The sequence below is a fragment of the Myotis nattereri genome (genome assembly GCF_964212035.1).
Source record: "Myotis nattereri genome assembly, chromosome: 16".
NCBI classification, from domain to species: Eukaryota; Metazoa; Chordata; class Mammalia; order Chiroptera; family Vespertilionidae; genus Myotis; species Myotis nattereri.
This window is the reverse complement of record NC_138091.1, coordinates 20,938,084-20,963,672: the sequence shown is the minus strand read 5'-3', so window position 1 is coordinate 20,963,672 and position 25,589 is coordinate 20,938,084. Positions and strand designations below refer to the sequence as shown.

Here is a 25,589-nt window from a genome sequence, read left to right as displayed (position 1 = left end):
CTCCCGATTGAAAACGCCAACTGCACCCTCTGCCGCAAGCCTGCTCTGCATGCACTCCGCACCTCAGAATTTGACTTCAGCACTGCGCCTCCTCTGAGTGTCCGAATGTGTTTCTCTGTCCTCCTAGTTGTAGGACTTCCACTCAGCCAGCGTTCCTGTGGTTCTGGGTGATGTCCGTTCCGTCTTTTAGTTTCCCTTTGGAAGTGGTTGTTCGAGGCAGCAAACTCCGGCGTTAACCTATGCCGCCATCTTGGTTCTCTCTAGGTAACAAGTTTTAATTTCAGGCTAACTTTGTGGTTAATTTAGGTCTCTGAGTTTAAAAGGCCACCATACAGGCCTTACCTGTGGGAGTCACAGATGAGCGTGTGACTGTTTGTCATTTACTCTCTCCTTCGATCACCTGTGCCCCACCTCTTGCCACCAATCATGTCCCTCCTTTGTCCCACCACAGGGGGAGGAACCAGCAAGTACCTGTACGCTGGAAGCAGCTGCAGCTTCCTCGCCACCTGCGGGCCTGGCCCCCTTGCCCACTGTGCTCAACACGCCAGTGCCCATGACTTTCTTCTCTACCTGGGAGGTGGACTGCTCCAGACCTAGCTGCGTGCCCAGATTGTGCAGTTTCACTTTAAAGAAGCTGGTGGTCTTGAGGGAGCTGGAGAAGGAGCTCATCTCCTTGGTGATAGCAGTGCAGATGCAGGGCTCCAAGGGCATCTTGAGATCCCAAGAGATTGTGCTGCCCAGCAGAGGACCAGTGGAGACTGACCTGGCGCTGACCTTCTCCCTGGAGTACCCCCACTTCCTCAAGAGAAAAGGCAACAAGCTGCAGATCATGCTGCAGCAGAGGAAGCGCAATCACAACCGGACCGTCCTGGGCTACAGGACACTGGCCACAGGGGCCGTCCTCATGGCTGAGCTGATGCAGCGACCCCCTGAGGGTGGTCAGGTGCTGAGCCTCAGCAGCAGGATCCAGGGGTCCTCCATCACGGTGGCTGAGATCTGGATCTCCTCCCTATCCAGTCAGCTCATCGACGACGAGGATGGCAGCATGCAGGCCAGCCCCAAGGCCAAGTCCATGGATAGCCACATGGAGGGGAAATCTGAAAGCTTCACTGAGCTGGACGCCAGCTACAATCTCACACACAGGCACGACCTGGAAGAAGCTGACTTTGACCTGGGGCAGCCCAAGAAGCAGCAGCGATGCATGCAACGAAACTTGAAGCAGAAAGTCTTGGCACTGCGTCCCAGGTCCCACATGTCAGAAGAGGTCCTGGACTCGGATCAGGACCCTAAGAAGCATGTCCCTGAGATGGAGGAGGACCTGGACCTTCTCTATGACACACTTAGGAGTCCCAGCGACAGTGGCCCAGACATGGAGGACGATAGCAGCATCCTCAGCAACACCAAGCCCAAGACCAGACAATACTTTGAAGGCCTGGCACACTCCAGCTGGCAGACGGAGGCGAGGAGCTTACACAGAGCCCGGAGCCAGAAGGAGCCTCCTCCGCTGGCCGACATTCCCCGGAAGACCCAGGGCCCGGGCGGCAAGCTGTTCAGTGGCAGTGCCTCTGACTCAATGGCCTACAGCACCCCACCCACCAAGGTGGTCAAGAGCTGGATCTTCTCCCAATCGAGCCCAACCATCAACCACCTGGACAATGCCATGCCGGCCAGCCCCGAGGCAGAGGCCACGCATAACTTCTCTGAGGGACAGTCTGAGATCGTCTGCTCTGAGCTGGAGGTCAGCTACAGTGCCGCCTACAGGCATGACCTGGACGAGGATGACTTGGACCTGGAGAAACCGATAGGAACGAGGAGGTCCATCATCAAGCAACAGAACTACCAGCAGAGAGTCGCGGAGTGGCTGCACAGGTACCACATGACGCTGGAGGTCCTGGACTCGGAGCAGGCGTCTGAGGAGGAAGTCCCCGATGTGGACAAGGACCTGGCCTTTCTGTTTCAGAGCGTGGTGTGCCCCATGGACAGTGGCTCAGACATGGAGGATGATGACCATCTCCCAACCCCTCCCATGCCTGAGCTCATGTCATATTCTGAAAGCCTGTCCAGCCCAGATATGGAGGAGGACGACAGAGTCCTCAGGACCCACAGGCCCAGATTATACTGTGAAAGCCTTTCAAGCGACAGTGGCTCCGACTGGGTGGCCCACAGCATGCCCAACCCTGGGCAGCAGCCGGCACAGCCTGGGGACAGCCCGGAGGCAGGGACCTCTGCCCAGGACATGCTCACTACGAGGCGCACCACCAAGACCGAGTCTCTGGTCTTCCCTTCCAGCAGCTCCAAGGGGAAGCAGCCCGCCCGCCGGGGCTGGAGCAGGTCCCTGAATGAGTCGGCCAACAGCCTGATCAAGGAGCGCTGCCCAGTCCCTCAGAGCCAACTGCAGGTCCCCAGTCAGACTGTGTTCGACCAACTGAACCTCAGCCTCATCTCCAACGACTATCTGCCCAAGAACATCATCCTCATCAACACCTCCGACAGGCAGGGGCAGTCCCTGTCGGACGTCCTGCAGCAGCACGCGTTGCCCGTCGTGTGCACCGGCTCCATGGTGGATGTCCAGGAGGCCTTCAGCTCCATCATCTCCTGGATACAAAGATACCGCAACTGCAGTACCGAGGCCACCATGCCAGTGAAGATCGCGGTGGTGGGGGACCAGCACTACTTCAGCACCGTGCTGCGGGTCTTTGTGCAGCAGCTGTCCCACAAGGCCCCGGACTGGCTGGGCTACATGCGCTTCCTGGTCCTCCCGCTGGGTTCCCACCCCTTGGCCAGGTACCTGGGCTCCGTGGATTGCCGCTACCACAAACTCTTACAGGACCTGGCCTGGTGGGAACTGTTCTACCACCTGGAGGCCCAGGATGCGGTGCAGAACATTGTGTTGAAAATCAGAGAGTACCTCACGGGGGCCAACTGTGTCCTCCAGCTGCCCATCGCAGAGGCCATGCTCATCTCTAAGCCAAAGAGCCCAGACAAGCTGTCCTCGCAGAAGTTCCTTCCCTTTGTGGGGGCCGTGAAAGTTGGAAGAGTGGAGCCAATTTCAGCCACGTCAGGAGACTCAGCTGAAGCCATCCCCTCATGCTCCAATGTGCTTCTGTCCACCGCCAGGGAGGCCACACACAAGCTTATTTCCTTGTCATCAGTGAGTGGGGGCGTGTCCTCCCCCGGCCAGAGTGTGGGTGCTGAGCTGATGGAGCTGCAGGTGGATTACTGGACGGCAGCCCAGCCCACAAACAGAAAGAGGAGCGGGGAGAAGGAAGACCTGCCCGCCACCAAAAACACACTCCGGTGCACCTTCCGGTCTCTCCAGGTCAGCAGGCTGCCCAGCAGCGGTGAGGCTGCAGCCACGCCCACAATGGCCATGACTGTGATCACCAAGGAGGAGAAAAAGGAGGTGATGTTTTTGTCCAAGAACGACAAGGGCACGGACTTGGAGTCCAACAGCCAGTGCATCCAGGGCATTGGCCGCTTGGTCTGCTCAGCCCAGAACCAGGAGCACAGGCAGCGGGTCCTCATTGACGGCGTGGAGTGGAACGACGTGACGTTCTTCCAGCTGGCAGCCCAGTGGTCCTCCCACGTCAAGCACTTCCCCGTCTGCATCTTCGAACACAACAATCCCACCTTCTAGCCCCGCCCCTCCCCCTGCCCTTCACTCTGCCTGGGCCAAGCCCGGAGGACCCAGCTGCTTTTCTGCAAACAGTTCAGTTTACTATAGACACAGACCCTGGAAACACAGAGAAACTGTTTTGAGTTTGAATGCGCTCACAGCCTGGAACCTAAGGGGGTTGCCCTCAGTGGGACCCCCAAATGCTCTGTTCAATAACCAGAACACTCCGTCAGGGGGGAGTCAGGCGGGCAGTGTTCAGCTGGAGCATCATGGAAGGTGTGTTTTGGCCTCAGGACCCCCAGCACTGTCAGTGAGAAGGCTTCTGGCCTTGGAGACCTGCCCTTCATGGAAACCAGGGCTCAGCTTAACCCTGGGAGCCGGCACCAGCCTGTGCCCAGACTCAGAGCTGGGCGGCCAGAGACAAAGGGCGGGCCTCCCATTGGGGCATCCGGAGCACAACATGGGGGCCAGCCAGCCCAGCCTTGGACCCCAGCTGCCAACCAACCAAGTGGCCCCAGCACCACCCACTCATGGTTCCCAGTGAACTCACATCTCACAGGGCGAAATTACAGAAAAGAGCTGTACGGTGCAGATCTCACAGGCACATGGTCTGGACAAACCAGTGCCTCCTCGCTGGGCAGCGACCCACCTTCGTCCCTACCTCGTCAGGTTATCACAGAACGTTCGCTGCCACCCAACAGCTGTACCAACTATTTACAAGGTGAGCAGCCTGCCCCTCCCCAGCACTGTGGTCATGTGGCCCCTTGCTTCAGCCAGGACAGGCTGTGAACTCTCAGATCACTGCGTCCCTCTGAGTGCTTGTTTCTCAGAACATGAGGAGAATCAAGGAGCAGCCTCATAGGGGTTTGTAGGGACCTGTAGGGTGCTCCCCTAAAGCTTTCTCTGGGTGCCCGGACAGGGGAGAGGTCTGCAGCAGGGGCTGTGGTTGTGATAATTGGTCCTTTTCCTTCCTCATATGTGATGCTTCCGGGCCCAGGGCTAAGCTCTTTTCTCATGTCATAAAGAGACTGGAGGTTCTGTTATGGGTCCCTGTCCTGGCTGAAGCCAGAGCAGAAACCCCAGGACTGAGCAGTGGGGCCCAGGGTCACCCAACTATCTGTGATGGGGCTGGTTTGGGCTCAGTCATTCAGCAAATATATCAGAGTCTTCCAGGTACAGACACGTCTCTAGGCACTGACCATAATCCAGTGCACAGAACAGACCCCAAGCCTGTACTGCAGAGCTTCCCTCTAGTCGGGAGCGGTTCAGTCACACTAGCTGCACAGGCTCGGAGTGTCCACAGGACAGCCGATGTGACATCCTCCGGCCTCCTCTCCCTATGGCTGCATCTTCCCATATTGTGAAGAGGAAGGTGAACCTCTGTTCCAGCAGAAAACGTGAGTCGGTTTTGGATCAGAGCTATGAGGGGAGTATGGGGACTGTGAATTCAAGGTTCAGGCAGAACCCTGGATCCCACTCATGGTGGGATTTCTGCAAGAGGGCAGAGGTCTGAGGGCTCTTCCTAGAAAAAGGACAAGAGTCAGAGAGCTGTGCATGTGGATTTGGGTGGTGTGGGAGAGCAGTGGGAGCTCAGTGGTGAGTCAGCCTCTCAGAAAATTCATGGTCGTCCAATCCTAATCCAAGTGTGCCTGCACCCCTATCAGGGATCATGCTCACTAATTTGGTAGAACCTCCTCAGGGCCAGCTTGGTAAGTGTACCCAGCCCTGAGGGAGTTGAGTTTCAGTGGGAGGCGAAGAACCCCACAGGGAGGCTAGTGAATTAGGCAGCATGTAGGTGCAGCAGCCAAAGTTTGAGGTGATAGGAAGGCCCTGGGAAGTCAAGGATGGAGACAGAGTTCATTTGTTCGCTCATTGCTCAGCTATTTCTGGAGCACCTACTGTGTGCTAATGAGTGACATGAACAGAGTGGACACCAGCCCTCCCTGTCCTGATGGAGTTGACATTTCCGTGGGAAGGTATCAGAGGGGACAGGAACACTGAGAGAGCATGTCAGGTTCCCGTAAAGAAGGGGACAGGTGGTTCCCTCATTGATCCAGACTCTCAGGTAGGAGGGCTTTGTGCCAGCCCCTCCTGGGTGACCAGGCACGTCTCTGCCAGGACTGCCAGGTCGAAGGTGGACAAGGAGTAGGTCTGGCTTCTGGATGAGCAGGAGCAGCAGGCACAGGACCCCAGGCTCTCTGAGTGGTGCTCTGGGAGGGCTATGGGAAGGAAAGGCCAGGTCTCAGACTCTGCTTCCAACTTATCTCTCTCCCCAGGGCAATCTCCTGCATCCTGGGCTTCGGGCTGGACCAGCACCGCCAGAATTTCCCAGCCTGATGATGCTGTTGGCTTCCATACAGCTCAACTTTCCAGTCTCCTACCTGCCAAAGCAGGCCCAGTGCCTCCATTCACAGCGGGAGCACCTGAGCCCACTGAGGCCGAGACAGGAGGAGGATGAGGCCTCTGGGGGGTGGTGTGGGTGAGTGTGCCTTTGGAAGGCACACAAAAGGCAGTGAGGGTGGTAACATGTCCTCTTCTTGGATCTACAGAACCAGCTCCAGAGCAACATGAGGAAAACCTTCAAGAGGCAACGCCACCCGAGTGGCCTCTCCAGAGCCAGTCCCGGACCCAGGCCCAGCTTTCACTGAACTTCAAGAGGCAGAAGAACCACCTGCAGCATTGGAGCAACTCACCCCAGTTCCTGCGCGGCCTGTGGTGCCAGATCCCGGCCCACAGCGCGTGTCAGTGGCCACGGCAGAGAGGGCGCCCCCCTACCCCAACCCTATTTAGATACAGTGTTAGAAGTTTTCTGTTCATGTTACCTAGGCTTATAATTTTAATATTTTTATGATATTTAATAACATACAATGTACTGTAGAGAACATTTACTGAAATACTCCCAAATATTACCTTAATTTAGATTCTATAAAATTTAACCCTATAAACCCTCAGAGCTTTGAGCAAGTCTGTTTTTCTGGACCCTGACCCACCCAGGGAGAACTGTCCTCACCGTCTCCACCTGCCCTTCCTGGAGCCAGGACTCTGCTTCCCAGGGAGCTGGCTTCACCCTGTGCCCAGACTCAGAGCTGGGCGGCCAGAGGCCAAGGGCTGGCCTCCCACTGGGGGCGTCCTATGCCCATGATGGAGGCCTGTCAACCGAGCTCTGAGCCTCAGCTGTCAACCAGCCAAGTGGCCCCAGCACCACTCACTCTGGATTCCAAATAAACTTGACCCTCAGAAGGCAAATATATATATATCTGTACTATAGAAACACCCAGGAACATGGATTAGATAAACTGGTCAAATCCTTGGTGACTAGGTTCCTGGGCAGCTTCCCCACCTTGGTCCCACCCACCCTTCTGTGTGAATACAGAACATGTGCTACTAACCAACGTGTGTGGGACCAACCATGTACCAGGTGAGCCCTGCCCCTCCACAGCACCGTGGTCACTCAGCCACCTGCTGCTGTGAGTCTTCAGGTCACTGCACCTCTCTGAGTATTTGCTTCTCTGAACATGGGGAGAGCCTAGGCCCAGCCTCATAGGGTTATTGGGGGGGAGGTCCCCCTGGGAATAGGCCCCCCGGGAACCTGGACACTGGAGAGGTGTGCTGGAGGGGCTGTGGCTGTTCCTATTGGCCATTTTCTCTCCTTAACGAAGCTCCTGCCTTATTTGTGATTCTCAGGCCTTAGGCTAAGCTGTTTTCTCTTTTGATAAAGACATTGGAGATTCCATTAGGGGTCCCTGTCCTGGGTAAAGCCAGATTAGAAATCCCAGGAGTGAGCAGGGGAACCCCAGGCTCACGCAGCTATCTGAGATGGGGGTGGTTTGGGCTCATTCATTCAGCAAATGCGCTGCCCCCAGGGCTGCACTCCAGCGCTTCCTTCTAGTCAGGAGGGATTCAGTCACACTGGGCCGCACAGACAGGTAGCGTCCACAGGACAGTCGATGTGACTTCTTCCTCAAAGTATCGCTGATCTACACGTATTGTGAGGCAGAAAGTGGATCTCTGGACCAGCAGAAAAAGTGAATGGGCTTTGGATCAGAGCCTTAGGGGAGTATGGGGACTGTGACTTGGAGAAGTTGGCCACACTCAGGATCCCACATATGGGGGGATTTCTTCAAGAGGGCAGTGGTCTGAGGGCTTCTGCTAGAAAAAAGGGAGGGAGTCAAAGAAAGCTGTGCATGTGGAGTGGGTGGTGTGGGTGAGGGTGAGGGGATGGGGCTGGACCACACAGAGAAGAGCTCCCAGAGGCTGGGCCTAGGCAGGAGCAAGAGCCACTCAGGTCAGTGCCAAGGCCTGCAGTCTGGAGGACTTCCTGGGGTGGGGCTTGAACTGGGACTTCAGTGATGGAGATGGGAGGTTCCTTCCTTGGAAGGCACACAAAAGGCAGTCATGGTGGTAACATGGTCTCTTCTTGGATCTACAGAAGCAGCTCCAGAGCAAGATCCAGAAACACTTGAAGAGGAAACGCCAATCTGGTCCCCTCTCCTGAGCCAGAGTAGGCTCCAGGCACAGCTGTCACTGAGCTCCCAGATGTGGACCCCCCTGCAGCTTGTGAGCCACTCACCTCAGCTCCTTCGGAACCTGTGGTCCTAGATCCTGGGCCACAGCGTGTGTCCGCTGCCAGGACCGAGAGGGCTCCCTCCCCTCCTTTATATGAAGTTTTAAAATATTTGTGTTTATCATATACATGTTTATAACTTTACCGTATTTTTCTCATAATATTCAGTAACCTAGAGTGTAGTTTTTCAAAAAATATAATGAAATACTCTTAAATACAAACTTAATTTAAATTCTATAAAATTTAACTGTACAATCCTTCAGAGCCTTGAGCAAGTCTGTTTCTTCTACGCCTGTGTCGGGTTACTATGAGCCATAGGTTGGGAAGAATTAGTCTCTCAGTAGCCATCTGCACTAAGGATGTGATGTTTTTGAGGCCCAGGACAATGGGACTTTGGGATAAATTGACTGACGAGCTTTGGAGCAAGGACCCTTTATGTCAGGGCTGCCCCTGGGAACCCACATTTCATTTAACTTCATCTCCCACCAGCACATGGACAAAGCACTGGGTTACGCGCCCCCTGGCACCCACGTTGCAGAATGCTGCAGGGTTTAACCAGCAGCTGGCAGTTCCTGAACCCTGACTGCCACCTGCACCTGGACAGAAGCTCCACCTGCTCCACGCGCACTGACCAGCGTTCTGAGCATCTCCTCTGTGGGCCCACAGCACTGAAGAGGGGACAGGGAATGTCCCAGGGCCCGGGGTCCACACTCATCTCCTCCACAGGCACCGCTTCCAAATCTCAGGGGTCAGAGCCTCTCTCTGCCCTCAGACCCTAGGCTCTGGTTCAGCTGGGCTTTTTCCTGAGGCTCTTCTGTCTCACCAGAGCCCAGCAGCCATTCTTTCTGACGCCCGAAGGCTGAACAAGGTTGTGGAGGCAGCCTGGCTTCTCCTTTTACATCAATCCTCTTGGGTGCTCTGAACCCCCCTGGTGAGGATGGACTAGCAGCCTTGTACAGCACCCCGCCATGGCACAAGCTACACTGTCTCAGGACAAATGGGTATTCACTGTGGACCACACCCAGGGTCCCTGCTCTCAAGGAGATCAGCCCTGTAGGTTGACACGGAGAGAAAGGAAATTTGAATGGAGTCTGATGAGACCTACCACTGACCCTGAGGACCATAGGCACTGAGAACGTGAGCCCATCGCAGGGACATTGCACTGGCTCTCTTTAGGATGAGATTCCTAAACCAGAAAGATGAATAAGTACTTGTCTACCCTCTTCATCCTGATTTCACAATGGCAGCTGATAAAGGCTTGTGAAATTAAATCAGGTCTGGAAATCAGGGGGGCAGGTCTACCTTAGAGGTCCATGGTGATGGCAGTGCACTTGCGCGCACTAGCAATGGGCCTGGAGGGGCAGCCGCCTGCCTTCGTGGAGTGTCTCCTTACCTTGGAAGCTCAGAACTGTGGTCTCAACAGAAGCTGTTTCCTATTTCAAATTATACTTTTCAGTTTGGCTCTACTTTGCAGGGTCCTTTCCTAAGTTTCACAGCCATCCTCCAAACTGGGGGCAGAGGGTGTTAGAAGTGAGGGGTGGGGGTGGGAGGGAACTGGGAGAGAAAAACGGGGGAGACAGGAGGGCAGGCCCAGGGCCTGGTGTGGGACGACTGTGCTAGTGACCTATTGCTGAGAGTTACCCCACACTAGAGACTTAACCAACACACACTTATTAGCTCACACGTCTGTGACGAGGAATCCCGCATGGCCAGCTGGGACTACTGTGGTCTCACCTGAGGCAGGATCTGTTCACTGAGGGCCTGAGCTCACTCGGGGGCGGGGGGGCCTTTGGGATTCAGTTTGGATGGAAGGCTTGACTTCCTCTCTGTCTGTTGGTCTCATTCAGTGCCAGGCCATGTGGGTCTCTCCCGATAGCAACTCACAGCACAGAGGCTTATTCCTCAGTGTGGAGAGAGACAGAAAGAGAGAGAGAGAGAGAGAGAGAGAGAGAAAGAGAGAGAGAGAGAGAGAACACAGTTCAGAGTGAGCAAGTGGGTAGGCACTGAATATTTAGAAAATTTTTCAGGGTGGGAAGAGATCAACCAAAGAACTTGCACGCATATGTGCATAACCCAGGGACACAGAGAGTAGGGTGGTGAGGGCCTATTGTCTTCACCAATAGGCTGGGGGGCAGGGATTGGCTAGAAGTGGTCAATTGGGAATAAAGGGGACATATGTAACACTTTCAACAATAAAGATTAAAAAAATAAATAAAATGAATTTGCTTTAAAATTGTTAATTCCCCCCCACCCCCCCAAATTGACTTGAGGCAGAGAGAGGGAAAGAAGAGAGAGAGAGAGAGAGAGAGAGAGAGAGAGAGAGAGAGAGAGACATCAATGTGTGAGAGAAGCATCAATTGGTTGCCTCCTGTATGCACCCCCATAGGGATCAAACCCACAACCTAGGTATGTGCCCTGAGAGGAACCGAACAGCAGCCCTTCAGTGCACAGGATGATGCTCAACCACTCTGGCCGGGCCAGACACTTACTTTTAGAACCAAATCATGGAGGTCGAGTTGGATCCCTTTGCCGTCTTCTGTGGAGTCACTACTGACGCCCACACTTACGGGGAGGGCACACATTCACACCCCACGAGGAAGGTGCAGACCATGGGGAGTCACTGAGGAGGGAACCGGTGACCCCAGAGGTCCATGCTTTGCCCAGGATCACAGACGGTCAGAATTCAGAGCCTGAGATAAACCCAGCTGTGTCCTCAAAGTGGGGGTCCTAGGTGCCCCAGGTTTCCTCAGGGCTCTGGAAAAGGCTGTGCGGGTGGAATCGTGTACAGACATGGAGATGGCATGGGGGAGACGGTGTGCACTCGGCAGACTAGACAGTATTTGCTTGAAAAGGCTCCCAGATCTGGAATCACGAAGGTGCACCTCCGTCCACAACCCACCCGCAGTGGAGAAAGCCGGGCCCCTTATGCTGAGCTCATGCTTAAGTAGTTGTGGATCACACCCTCATTGGATAATTGGGAAACTGAAGCCTGTAGTCAAGCAGGGATTGGCCAGGGTACATGACATTCAGAGTCCAGAGTTCAGGAATGCTCAGGCCTTCCAGGCCAAAGCTCCCACCTCCCACAGAGTTGGTCTGGAAATTAGAAATCCTGACACACTGGGCAGCTCCTGCCTGTTTCTCCCTATGTGGGGGCCGTTTTCTTCTGGGACCCAGAAAGCGGGCACTGGCATGTACACACACACACACACACACACACACACACACACACACACACACGATGTGATGACCTTGGGTGGGATTAGAAGAAAAGCAGACACAGAGGAGGTGACAACAGGAAGGAAAAGAGGTTGGAGGCACGACCTACATGTGACTGTTCTCCTCCTACTTTACAGCTCCTCCCCCACCGGAGCCTGAACAGCCCTAAGAAGCACTTGCTCCATAACCCACTGTGCAGGCAGGAGAGAGATGGGCCCTGACAGGCCCAATGGCTTATCCAGGATCAAGAAGAGGTAAGAATGAGGGTTTGAGTCTGTACCCAGGTCGGCTTCCTCAAGTCTGGGACCCTGGCTGCACCCAGAGCTTCTAGGGGGCTGGGCAGAGGGGTGTGCTGGTGCCACTGTGTACAGATAAGGTGTTTCATGGAGAAGAGGGGTCTTCAGACAGCAGCCCACAGGACTACTTGCATAGCTGTCATGAGATGAGGGGACTCAGGGATGACAATCCCAGGTATGAGGTCACTATCCAATAGGACTTGCAACCCTGTAACCAGGCAACCACAACTAGCCTACCAGGCAGCTCACTTGCCAAGAGGCATTTGCCAGAGCAAGATGTTTCCTTGCTGTGTTCCCCGTGATTGGTGCTCTTGCTTCCGGAGAGCCGGCAGTGAGAGCTTTTTCGGACGGCTTCGACGTTTGTTCAACCGTCGACCCCGACGTATCTATCCACTTCCTAGCTTTTGGTCTCAGGTAACACAAGGTGGCCGGGGTCAGACCCATTCAGGCCAGGCCACCTCTGTGCGCCATCCCTGTGCAGCCCACACCCCCTCCCCTTCATGTGCGGGGAAGAGGGACCAGAAGGGAGAACCCTGGGGCGGGAACAGCTTTCGGGGCAGTGGATCACCTAGGGGTCCTGCTGTGATCAGACCCCAGGACAGGGCAGGCAGGTGGAGGTGGGGTTCCAGAGGGGTCCCTTATCTGTGCCAATGGGAACCCTAGCCCTCAGACTGTCACACCTTTTCCTCCACAGTGGAGGTCTGAGTGCATCACGGTGTGTGTGTCTGGAACAGAGGGTCACATGGGTCACAGAACCAGCAAAACAGGGCTCAGAGGCTCTTCTCCTGGTGACTGGGAACTGTCTTTCCAGGTCCCAGTTCCAGTCCTGAGCTCCGAAGAGGAGAACGGAGAGGAGCTGACTGATGGAGTCCTCGACTCCATGCCCGTGGAGGAGGCACAGTGGCCCCACACACCTTCCAGCGGGCAGCCCGGCCGCAGGGTGAGTGCAGGTGCTGAGGTGACCCAGACTCCAGGGTCCATGTAGTCAAAGGGAGCCCTGGGTTCCAGAAGCTGCCCTGCTACTCCCCTAGGTCCCTCCTAGAGTCCAATTTCCAAAGGAATCTGGGCCCGTATTCTCCCCACAACCCACTCTCACTGTCCAGCCCCTTTCAGATGAGATGCAAAGTCACTGCTCACAGAGTTTTAGGAATATCAGAAGAGAAACTTTGCTCCACTTCATGTTATGCTCAGTAAGAATATTTTTGCATTTTTCTATAGACTCCACCCCCACCCCCTTTTAAATATATATGTCACTGATTTTTTTTACAGAGAGGAAGGGAGAGGGATAGAGAGCCAGAAACATTGATGAGAGAGAAACATCGATCAGCTGCCTCCTGCACACTCCCCACTGGGGACGTGCGCGCAACCAAGGCACATTCTCCCGGCCAGAATCGAACCTAGGACCCTTCAGTCCACAGGCCGACGCTCCATCCACTGAGCCAAACTGGCCAGGGCCAGACTATCCCTTTTTAATGCCCATCTCCATATGTCCATGTTGGCCTGACAATCCTTACACACCTTCTCCCACTCTTACACATCATCGTGATGAATAGGGATGCTTTTCCCAAAAAGACATGGCGCTCAAGGTACCAAGTCTGTTGCTTTGGCATTTGCTGTCCCTAGAACCACATCCCTGTGGCCCCTCCAGGTCAGGGGTTGGGGCCTCCCTGGGCTGCACAACATACCAGGAGGGGTACCTGTTATCAGGGCTGGCGATCCAGCTGTTCACTGCTGTGGGACCTGGACGTGATCCCCTCCTGTTGTCATGTCAACAGTGCTGCCCTGAACACCCCACTTGTCCTCATATCCAGACCCTCCCACCCCAGGAAAAGCCTCCATGTTCCCATCTTAGAGTGGGATGTTCTGTCAGAAATCCCGGGGTGACCTTGTTAACACAGGGAGGTGCTGTCCTTCCTCTGCTCAGAAATGACTAAGACACCAACGTGTCTCATCACAACTCACCTCCAAGTCTACGCTGCCTGCCGAGAACGTTTTCTCTTGTCCATGTAGAAAACATGGAAACCTGTGCAGAATTCTTATGAGTTTCTTTGAGCCAAAGTGTAGACAATTGCGGTGAAGCAAAATCTCAACCGAAGGAGATAATAATGCTCTGGAGAATGGCAGCTGTGCACCTCATTTTATACAATACAATCAAAAGTGGACACTTGTGTGGGCCCCATGAAATGCATTGTTGATAGGTGAGGGAAGCAGGAGAAAGCACAGCAGGGAGACTTCTGTCATTGGATAAAAGGTAAAATGATAGACACGCACTTCCTTCTCTGAGGTGTGTGCAGGGTAGTTAACAGTCAACAGGGAACTCGGTAACAATGAGGGATGTGTGGTCTCTGCAGAGAGCAGAGCGGTGCCTGTGCTTTGAGGGGTCTGAATAAAAAGGAAAATTACTGTGACATTCCAAAAATATGTTGTTACTAGTGGCCTGGTGCACAAAATTCATGCATATTAAAAGGGAATTAATTAGAGGCAATATTTTAATATTGCTATTTGCCCTTTCTCTGTAATAGAAGTGTCAGAGATGAAAGAAAATTAGTAAAATGTATATGAAAATCTCCCTCCTATCACAGTCTGGGGCGAGCCGCGGGACCCAGAGTCAAGTTCCCACCCACCCAAGTCAAGTGCACGCCTCCAAATTGTGTAAGACCCAGACTCAGCTGGCCCTACTCCTGTCAAGCCCCACAGGGCAGGGGGTGCAACCTTAGGTCCCCTATCAAACCCCATCAGGTGAGGGGCATGGCATCAGGTCCTCTGGTGCAGCCTCAAGTGCCCTGGCCTGGTGCCGGGGTGGCAGACATGGTCTCAGGTCCCATGTCAAGCCCTGCTGGGCGAAGGGTGCAGCCTCAGGTCCCCCAGCACGATGGCGTGAGGGCACAAGGGCATGACTACCATTAGCATATTAGCTCTTTATTTATAGGATAGATTCAAAAAGACAATAGACAGGCTCAGTTAAGATAAAGATTGACCTTTTCAGGGAGGATGACAGCCTAGGACACCACTGCTTTGAGTTAAAAAACAACGAAACACTTTAATTTCAGACCATCCTTTGTGGTTACTTTAGGTCTCTAAGTATGCAAGGCCACCAGGTTAGCATGAGGTCCCTGCAATCACTCCTGCCCCACCTCTTGCACCAATCACTGAGTGCTTGGGGTTCGGTCTGAGCTGCAGCCCCCAACCCACCTGGCAGTTCATGAGCTGCCTCTGATGGCATGTACCCCTCTCCCAACACAGGATAGAAATCAGACCCCCATCTCGGCACCCGCGGGCCTGGACAGCATGCCTGCCGCACTCAACACCCAGGTGCCCACGAACTTGTTTTCCACCTGGGAGGTGGAATGCTCCAGCCCCACCTGCCTGCCCAGGCTGTGTAGCCTCAGCTTAACCAAGCTGCTCATCTACACGAAGCTGGAGAAGGAGCTCAGTGCTGTGGTGATCAGTGTAAAAATACAGGGCTGCCAAATGATCTTGAGGTCGGACGAGATTCTGCTGCCCCCTAGTGGTCATGTGAAGACAGACCTGGCTCTGACCTTCTCCTTTCAGTATCCTCACAACCTAAACAGAGCAAGAAACAAGCTGCAGATCATGCTGCAGAAGAAGCAGCGTATTAACAACCAGACCATCCCGGGTTACCGGACGCTCGCCATGGGTACCATCGAAATGGCTGAGGTAATGCAGCGACCCCTCGAGGGTGGCCGGATGCTGAGCCTCCACAGCACCATCAGGGAGGCCCCTGCCCACGTGGCTGAGGTCAACATCGCCTCCCTGTCCAGCCAGCCCATCGACCCCGAGGACAGCACCCAGTGGGCCGGCCCCAAGGCCAAGTCCCGGGTCCATTATTCAGAGGTGGAATATGAAGTATTCTTAGATGAGCAGGGCAACACTGATCCCGAGCACGGGCAGGACCAAGAGGAGGAGGACTTGGACTTTGAGGAGCCCAAAAGGCAGCGCCAAAGGGGAGGAAGATCGCCGCTCACCATCAGGCAGCAAGATGCCAGCGATAAAGTTGGGACGTGGCTGCGCAGGTTCCCAGAGTGGGAGGGAGACCTGGACCTGCAGCAGGAGTCTTCGGAGAAGGTCTTTGCGGCGGAGGACTTGGATCTGTTGTACGATTCAATACAGGACAGTGACAGTGGCCCCTGAGAGTGCCCTCAGGACCCCCAAACTGCTATTGAGGAAGGCTCTCACCATCAACACCTGTCCTTCCTGGAAGACAGGAATCTGCTTCCCGGGGAGTCCACTTCCCCGTGTGCCCGACTCAGCGCCGGCCTCCCATTGGGCACCTGACACAACACGGAGGCCGGTCAGCCAGCCCTGGGCCCGCTGCCAACCGGCCCCGTGGCGCCAGCACTCCCCTCCCGTGGTGCCCAATACACTCCCTCCTCACGGGGCAGAACGGAAGAGAAAAACCAAGGACCCGTGTGGTCCCGACCACCTGGGCTCACTGACTGGAAAGACTGGGCAATACCAGCTGCCCACCTTCCTGGGCAGGGACCCCGCCTTTGTCCCCACCTTCCCGTGCTGTTCTAGAGCGTTTGCTCCGACAGGTGTGGGCCCGCCATGTACCAGGTGAGTCCTGCCCCTGCACAGCACGGTGGTCATTGGCCACCTGTTCGCTGTGAATCTTCAGGTCACTGCCTGTCTCTGAGTGATTGTCCCCCCGAATGTGAGGCCCAATAGGGTGATTGTAGGGTCTCAGTGGGGTGCCGCTGGGTGCCTGGACAGTGGAGAGGTCTGCTGGAGGGGCTGTGTTTGAGCCAATTGGTCATTTTCTCTTGCTGTTGACAAAGTCTCTGCCAAATTTGTGACTCTCCTCAGGGCCCAGGGCTAAGCACTCTTCTCATTAGATAAAGAGATTGGAGATTCCATTATGGGTCCCGGTCCCGGATGAAGCCAGATCAGAAACCGCAGGGTTGAGCTATCTGAGATGGGGCTGGTTTGGGCTCATTCACTCAGCAAATATAAGATAATCCCTGCCAGGTACAGACAGGTCCCTAGGCACTGCCCATAACCCAGTGCTCAGAGCAGACCGCAAGCTTCTGCACCTCAAGCTTCCTTCTAGACGGGAGTGATTCAGTCACACTAGGCTGCACAGGCTGTAGTGTCCACAGGACAGCTGATGTGACGTCCTCCTGGCCTCTACCGATGGCTGCTTCTTCCCGTATTGTGAAGAGTACGGTGGACCTCTGCTCCAGCAGAAAATGTGATTTGGCTTTGGATCAGAGTTGTGAGGGGAGTATGGGTCCTGAATTCAAGGTGCTGGCATAACCCTGGATCCCACTCATGGTGGGAGCTCTGCAAGAGGGCAGAGGTCTGAGGGCTTCTCCTAGGAAAAAGGGCAGGACTCAGAGAGCTGTGCATGTGGCTATGGGTGTTGTGGGCGAGTGGGAGGTCAGTGGACAGAGTGAATCCCTCAGAAAATTCATACCTTTCTGCTTGTAATCCCAGCCCAGTATGCACCCCTATTCAGGGACCTTGCTCACTAATCGGGTAGAACCTCCTCAGTGGCAGCTTATCTGTTGCTCTCTTTCCATGGGAGTTAAATGTCAATGGAGGAGAAGAACCCCACAGGGCAGCTAGTGAATTAGGCAGCATGTAGGTGTAGCAGCCAAAGTTTGAGGTGTTAGGAGGTCTCTGGGCAGCCAGAGGTGCAGACGGATTATCTTTGTTCACTCATTGGTCAGCTATTCCTGGAGCACCTACTGTGTGCCAATGAGTGACATGAACAGAGTAGACACCAACCCTCCTTGTCCTCATGGAGTTGTCATTTGGGAGCGAGGGTAGTGGGAGGGGACAGGGACACAGAGAGAGCATGTCAGGTTCCCCTGAAGAAGGGGACAGGTGGTTCCCTAATTGATCCAGAGCTGTCAGTTAGGAGGGCTTTGTGCCAGCCCCTCCTGGGTGACCAGGCGCGTCTCTGCCAGGACTGCCAGACTGAAGGTGGACAAGGAGTAGGTCTGGCTTCTGGATGGGCAGGAGCAGCAGGCACAGGACCCCAGGCTCTCTGAGTGGTGCTCTGGGAGGTCTGTGGGAAGGAAAGGCCAGGACTCAGACCCTGCTCTCTACCTATCTCTCCCCCCACGGCCATCGCCTGCACCCTGGGCATCTGGCTGGACCAGTACGCTGAAGATTTTTATTGGCCGCCAGAATTTCCCAGCCTGATTTGGCCTCCATAGAGCTCACCTTTCCATTCCCAGAGCTGCCAAACCAGGCCCAGCATCTCCACTCACAGCTGGAGCACCTGAGCCCACTGAGGCGGAGACACAGGAGGAGGAGAAGTGGGTGGTGTGTGTGAGGGGAGGGCACGTGGCTGGGCCACAAAGTGAAGAGCTCCCAGAGGCTGGGCTTAGGCAGGAGCACAGAGCTGCTCAGGTCAGTGCCCAGTGGCCTGCAGTCTGGAGGACTTCCTGGGGTGGGGGCTTGAACTGGGACTTCAGTGATGGAGATGGGAGGTCCCTTCCTTGGAAGGCACACAAAAGGCAGTCATGGTGGTAACATGTTCTCTTTCTGGATCTACAGAAGCAGCTCCAGAGCAAGAGGAAGAAATATCTAAGGAGGAAACACCAACTCTGGTGCCCTCTCCTGAGCCAGAGCAGACTCCAGGCACAGCTGTCCCTGAGCTCCCAGATGTGGGCCCACCTGCAGCTCGTGAGCCACTCGCATCAGCTCCTGGAAGTCCTGTTGTTCCATGTCCTGGGCGGCAGCCTGTGGCAGCTGCCTCACCACAGAGGACTTCACCTCCCCAATAATAGCAATTAAAGAATTTGTGTTTATCTTGCATTGTGGATAAAATTCTAAGAATTTTAAAATACAATTAGAATTTTAGTGTATTTTTCTTACAGTATTGAGTAAAATAAAATGTATTTTAAATAAAATGTAGTAATATTATATTAAAAATAAATTTATATAAATTTTAACTGTATGGTTCTTAAAGTGTAAATTCCAACATCGAGTATATTCACAATTTTTCGCAGCTGTTCCATAGCATCACACTCTCCAGCTCCAGAACATTTTCAGAACCCACATCCGAGGTATGTGTCCCGACCAGGAATCAAACCTGCAACCTTTTGGTGTATGGGTAACTCTCCAACCAACTGATGAGGCACCTGTCCAGGGCGAGAAATAGCAATATTTTCATTTAATTTTCCATTTTGATTTAAGCTGCAGTTGGGTATCTTTCACATACTTTTGGCTGATTTCTTCAGTTTGAGGCCTTTTGCCCTCTGTTCCATTGTATTGTTAGCAAATCTGAATTGTCATGGATGCCAGCTTTTTGCCATGTAAGTTGCAAATGGTCTCTCTAGCTTGCCTTTTGATGTGTGTTTTGCCAAACAGATGCATTACATTTTGATGTGGTCAAATCTGTCTTCTCTTATCATGCTTTTTGATCTTGTCTCTCACTTTGAGTGGAAAAGATGTTTTCCATCTTGTCAGGAAGATAGGCTGGTTGTATTGTCCTAAGGAAGCCCTAAATCTCCGTGGTTTGCAGCAGCAAAGATTAATTTCATAGTCATAGTTAATTTCAGGTGGATTGAAAAAGAGTTCCTGTGTTTTGGGTTGTTCATTGAGTATATATCCTGGTTGTAAGGATGGAAGTAAGGACTTCCAAGCTCTTATATGTCACAGTGGAAACCAGAAGTCAAATATTTATGTAACAATGGCCTGTGGTGGACACGACTTCCATTCCCCCCTTTCTAGCAGCTGCCAGTTTCCACATCCAGCTGGTCCTGGGGGGTGTGGTCAGGGCCCAGAGTGGAGGTATCAGCACATCTCACTGGCCAGACCACAGTGATGATGGTTGTATGTGGACATGTGACTTCAGTGAGTTTAATAGGATTCTTTATACTAGTGACCAGAAGAACATTCTGGATGTTTTCAGTGAAATTAGAGCAGCCTGTGAGGGAGAGGAAGAGACAGAGCTGTTAGCCTGGAATAGTTGGGAGCCAGTGGACTGAGGGGTCTTGGGTTTGATTCCAGTCGAGGGTACATACCTCAGTTGGAGGTTAGGTCCTTGGTCCTGGTCTGGGTAAGGGAACCTTATCCGTGGGTGTGACTAACAAAAACCTTTTTAGTGAGAAGCATGGCACTGCCACTTGCATTAACACCTCAGGCACGTTAGCTGGTTCTTTAAGTCTTGTTCTTTTCATGTGAAAAATGAGTTGCAAGGATAATATTGCGTAATAAAGTGCTTAACATAAAGAGTTGGCATGTGGTGGGCACTCAATATATATTGCCCATTACTATTATAAATACATATGTATGTCAACAATCACCAGGTGGAAATACACAGTGTAACATCAACAAAATCATCTAAAGCAGTAAGATGTTAACAGGAATTGCCCAGGGCCTTTCAACGCTCTATTTCCCCATTTAATCATAAATCATGGACTTACTCATTTCTGGATAGAGAGATAAACTATTGCAAAGGCACATATTCTTCTGAATTAATCTAAAATTTACTTATCTATCTATCTATCTATAAATAAATAAAAAGAGGTAATATGCAAATTAGGCTGGGACGCCATAACAGGTCACAACCAGACAGAAGGAGGTTGCATGCGCAGGTGAGGCCCAGAGCGGGGACAGAGACAGACAAGGGGGGCTGCCCAAGCCAGAGCTGACACAGGCAGGGGGGCCAGGGAGGCCTGTGCTGGCCGAGCCACTGCGCTGGCTTGGGCAGCCCCAGAGTGGGCACAGGCAGGGGGCAGCGGGGGCTTGGGGCAGATTCAGGTGCAGGTCCTGGCCGCCTGCAACATGGCCCTGGCCCAACTCAGGTGGCGGCCCGCAGGGTGCCTCTTCGCATGGCGGGAGGAGGGGCGCCATCTCCTTCGATTTCAATCACCCGCTGGAAATGCAGTTTGAAGTAAAAATCATAACAGGATTTTGGGGAAACAAACACTGTTCTGAATTTTATCTAAAAATAAATATGCAAACAAATCTGGAAACAGTTGAAAAGAATATAAGAAGGGGACGTGCTCTGTCCATTGGAAAGGACTCTCAAGCAGCACGGCCTGGGTGCCTGAGTGAGCAGGTCACGGGGGCTGGGCAGCGACATCAGGAACACGGCTGAGAACATGCGGGACTGCGTGGATCCTTAAAGGCCCTGTGGCAACAGATAGCACTGGGACAGCCGTTTAATTATTGAGAGGAAAACTTTAGATCAATATTTCAGATCTTACCAAAGACAATTTAAATGTCTTTAAGATTAATACATTTTACTGTGTCTTTTTCCTTTTGAAAGGTGGAATGAAAATTTTAAAAATAAAAATTGAGAGAATGATGTTAGGTTGGAGAGAGCCCAGGATCAGATACATGCAGACATGTGACGAGATAATGGACTCCCCCGGCATTTCTGGCAGATGAGCGTGCCAGACACAGATACAGGCTTCTCCCCGAATCCACAACGACCCCCACACAGATACCGACTCATTCCTGATTACCTGGCTGACCCCTGCAGCTGAAACTTCCTCAACTGAATACCTCAGCTCATGTCCCCGCCACTCACCCAACCGCAGTATAAAAAAAGCGCCCCCCTCCCTGTTGGTGTGAATCCACGTGCCCTGTCCTTGGGGTACGTGGGTCTCCCGGGGATGCAGAAATAAACCTTTTCCTTTCCTTTCTTTTCTGATTCACTGAACTCTCTATTTCTTGCGCTGCCTCCTGAGCCACCTAACCTAACAAATATAAATAAACTCTATTGAATTCCATGATACAGAGAACACTTTCCACATGTTGATGTCTTTTTTGGGTGAGATGTAAAGGAGAAAAAAGTCAGTCCTATCAAGTCCTGAGCAAAGAGCCTTGCAGACAGAGAGGTGTGTGTGCAAAGGCCTGAGGTGGGGAAGAGCTCACTGGGGTGAAGGAATGACATACGGGCCAGTGTGGCTGGAGTAAAGAGGGGAGTGTGAGACAGGAAGTGGTGCAGGCCAACGGGGTCCCGAGCCTGCAGGGTCTTGTTCAGGCTGTAAAATTTATTCCAAGTGCAGTGAGGACTTTTAGAGGATTTTAAGTGAAAGACATTTAGCAATTATCTTTCAGTTTCTATTTGACAATAGTACTTTAATAATCAGATTTGGCTGTTGCATTTTTGATTAGATGCTTTTTCAGTGCCTAGAGCATTTTATTAACTTTTCTAAAGATATGTTTTTCAATTTTAGAATATTCATTCCTAGGTTTAATTTTCTAAAAAACCTACAGCATCTGAGAAATTTTATTTTTATTTTTAATTTATTTTTAATTTAAGTATAGTTGCTATACAATCTTATATGGGTATATTGTTTCTGGTGTATGATATAGTGAATTGACAATTTTATCACCTCACCAATTCTTATAGCCATCTGTCACCATGCGAACTTATCACAATATTATTGACTATATTTCCCTTCCCCTTTTCACCCATCCCCCACACCCTCCCTTCTGGTAACCATCTCTTTGGTCTCCTTTTTAGGAGTCTGTTTTTGTTTTGTTTTGTTTTTTTGATTCCACATATAAATAAAACTCTATGGTAATTGTCTTTTGCTGCGTGACTTAGTTCACTTAGCATAATACCCTCTAGAGCAGCCGTGGGCAAACTACTGCCCGTTTGAAATGAATAAAACTAAAAAAAAAAAAAAAAAAGACTGTACCCTTTTATGTAATGATGTTTACTTTGAATTTATATTAGTTCACACAAACACTCCATCCATGCTTTTGTTCCGGCCCTCCGGTCCAGTTTAAGAACCCATTGTGGCCCTCGAGTCAAAAAGTTTGCCCACCCCTGCTCTACAGTCTCTAGTCCAGGGGTCCTCAAACTATGGCCCGTGGGCCACATGCAAATAAAAATATTGTATTTGCTTCCATTTTGTTTTTTTACTTCAAAATAAGATATGTGCAGTGTGTATACGAATTTGTTCATAGTTTTTTTTTTTAAACTATAGTCCGGCCCTCCAACGGTCTGAGGGACAGTGAACTGGCCCCCTGTTTAAAAAGTTTGAGGACCCCTGCTCTAGACCCATGAATGTTGTTGTAAATGGTAAGATCCTTCTTATTTATGGTCCAGTAATATTCCATTGTACATATGCGCCACATCACCTTTATCCATTCTTCTGCTGATGGACACCTAGGATACTTCCATATCTTGGCTATTGTAAATAATGCTGCAGTGAACATAGGGGTAGAGCATAGGGGTAGAGCTTTTAAAAGCTCTCCTAATATTAAACCATACTTGTGTTCCAGTACAAACTAATAAAGTAGATATGCTAATGTTTAATTAGTCTTTTGTAGTCATATTTATTAATAAGTTGGTCCACAGCTGGTTTTTTGTATGTGCCAAACTTACTTTTTATTATGATATCTGCTGCATTAACTTCCATATTAAATTTGCATCCACATATGTTTATTTTCTATTATTTGGATTTTGTTGAAATTTTTAAAATATCATTAAATTTAAAATGTAAAGGAAATAAAAATCACCCCAGGTATTAACAAAATTTTTCCAGTTTTGTTTTCTTACTAAATTATTTTTATTCACTCAATGTGCTGGTGAACATACTTGTAAATATTTTCATCATTTTTAATGACTGCATGCTATTACATTTTGTGATTGCATCATCTATATTTTTAATCAATATTGTGATGATATTTATGTTTTTTCCTGTCTTCCCTATTGCAGTCAATGAATCATTAAATGTCTTTGTACATCACTTTTGGACACATTTCTAGGTACATTCAAAGGGAAGCACACTTCATTGTTATACATATTGCCAGAGTGTCCTCCTGGGAGATAGTTTCAACTTGCATTCCCCAAGTTGATGGAAACTGTCAGGTTCATGCAGCCCTGCCAATCTGATCTGTGAAACAGGATTAATTTTCACAGCACTCGTTACTGGTAAATCAAGGTGAAGATAAACAAGTTTTTTTTTTTTTTTTAATTAACTCAATACCTTAAGGAAATAGCAAAAGAAACTTTTTGGAGCTAAATCACAAATACTGAGAAAGGTATCTCTCCAAGATGCAAGGATAACAATTATAAATTATACTGATTATTATTGCAGATATGTGAGACCCAGAAACTGTTTGCTTTTATGCTATAAACTAAAGCAGGGGTGGGCAAACTTTTTGACTCGAGGGCCACAATGGGTTCTTAAACTGGACCGGAGGGCCGGAACAAAAGCATGGATTGAGTGTTTGTGTGAACTAATATAAATTCAAAGTAAACATCATTACATAAAAGGGTACAGTCTTTTTTTTTTTTAGTTTTATTCATTTCAAACGGGCCGGATTTGGCCTGTGGGCCGTAGTTTGCCCACAGCTGAACTAGAGGCCCAATGCACAAAATTCGTGCAAGAGTAGGCCTTCCCCTTCCTCTGGCACCCGGGACCCTGGCTTCATCTATAAGGTCATCCGGAAGGATGTCTGGTCTAATTAGCATATTATGCTTTTATTATTATAGATCATTATGATAGGATTAGTCACTGAAGCAAATACCAAACTGCTTATATTTGTTCTTCCAGTTCTTTATAAATTTAATTTTATATTTCTTGAAAGTCTTGAAAGTATGCTACACAGTCAATTTCTCTCTTTCTCTCAGTTATTCTTGAAAAATACTGTCTCCATATTACTGAGTATTTTTCCACACACACTGAAAAGGAGAAAAATGTACATTCAACATTGTCATTTTGTGACTTTAAAAAACAAATAAATAAAAAGGACATGTTTTTGATTAGACAAATTCTAGTTCTAGAAATTTATCTTAAGAATATAATTATCTCTGATGGCGGGATTGGGCCAGGTGCTGGGGATCCCACCATGGACAGGATGGACACGATGGCTTTTCTTCCCCTCATGGTGTTTGTAAACCAGGACAGGAGAGAGCTTCTCAAAGCAAGCAGACAGGACAAAATAACCACAAACCGATAAATGCCACAAGGAATCAGTAACCTGAAATAGAGAGTCATGGGGGGTGGGGAGAAAAGGGTAACCTCTCAGATTAGATGGTCAGGGAGGTTTTCTCTGAGAGACATTTAAGCTGAGTCAGACAGCTGAGAGCATCTGACACTCAGAAAGTTGGGAAAAGAGCTTTGCAAAAAGAAGGAAGAGCATCTGCAAAGGCACAAACGTGTGTTCCAAGGACTGAAAGGAAGCCAGTGCTGGTTGGTGTTTTGTGAGTGAGGCTGTGAGAGACACTAGTTGAGGTTGGGAGGTCCATGGGGCACAACATGCCAGTGAGTCGTTCTGTTTTATGTTTTAAGGCAGGGGTCCTCAAACTACGGCCCGCGGGCCACATGCAAATACAAATATTGTACTTGTTCCCGTTTTGTTTTTTTACTTCAAAATAAGATATGTTTAGTGTGCATAGAAATTTGTTCATAGTTTTTTTTTAAACTATAGTCTGGTCCACCAACGGTCTGAGGGACAGTGAACTGGCCCCCTGTTTAAAAAGTTTGAGGACCCCTGTTTTAAGGGCAATGAGAAGTCGTTACAGTGTCTTAAGCAGGTAGGGTGGGATGGTTGGATTTAGGTGCAAGGTTCACTGTGGTTGCCGGGAGGAGAACAGGTTGCAGACAGCACAAGACCAGAAGCAGAGAGAGCAGTGGCCCAGCAGGTGGAGAGAGTGGCCTGAACTAGGACAAGAGCAGGAAAGGTAGGAAAAGAACTAACTCCGCTTGGAGGTGAAATCATGAAATGTCAATGGCATTCAAGAAACAGCGTAAACAATGAAAATATATGAGTACTAGCAAATTTATGACAACATTGTCATCATAAAAACTTGGAATTACTGTAACATCTGTCGATAGACAACTGAGTAAATGACATTATTGTGCATACCTAATGAAATACATATGCAGTTGTAAAAGGAGTCATGCTATGTTAAGGTAGACATGAATTTTCCATGATGAAGTTTAAATTA

At 50.8% G+C, this 25,589-nt stretch overlaps 1 protein-coding gene across 1 annotated transcript; it reads left to right on the top strand.

Annotated features, from left to right (window-relative positions):
- Positions 1-541: 541 nt before the first annotated feature.
- Positions 542-3,637, top strand: LOC308531826 (phosphofurin acidic cluster sorting protein 2-like; the record flags this gene model as incomplete). The annotated part of the gene is made up of 1 exon (XM_081108934.1): positions 542-3,637. The coding sequence occupies exon 1, from the start codon at positions 554-556 to the stop codon at positions 3,635-3,637; it is 3,084 nt and encodes a 1,027-aa protein (XP_080965060.1). The 5' UTR covers positions 542-553.
- Between the last annotated feature and the right edge of the window lie 21,952 nt (positions 3,638-25,589).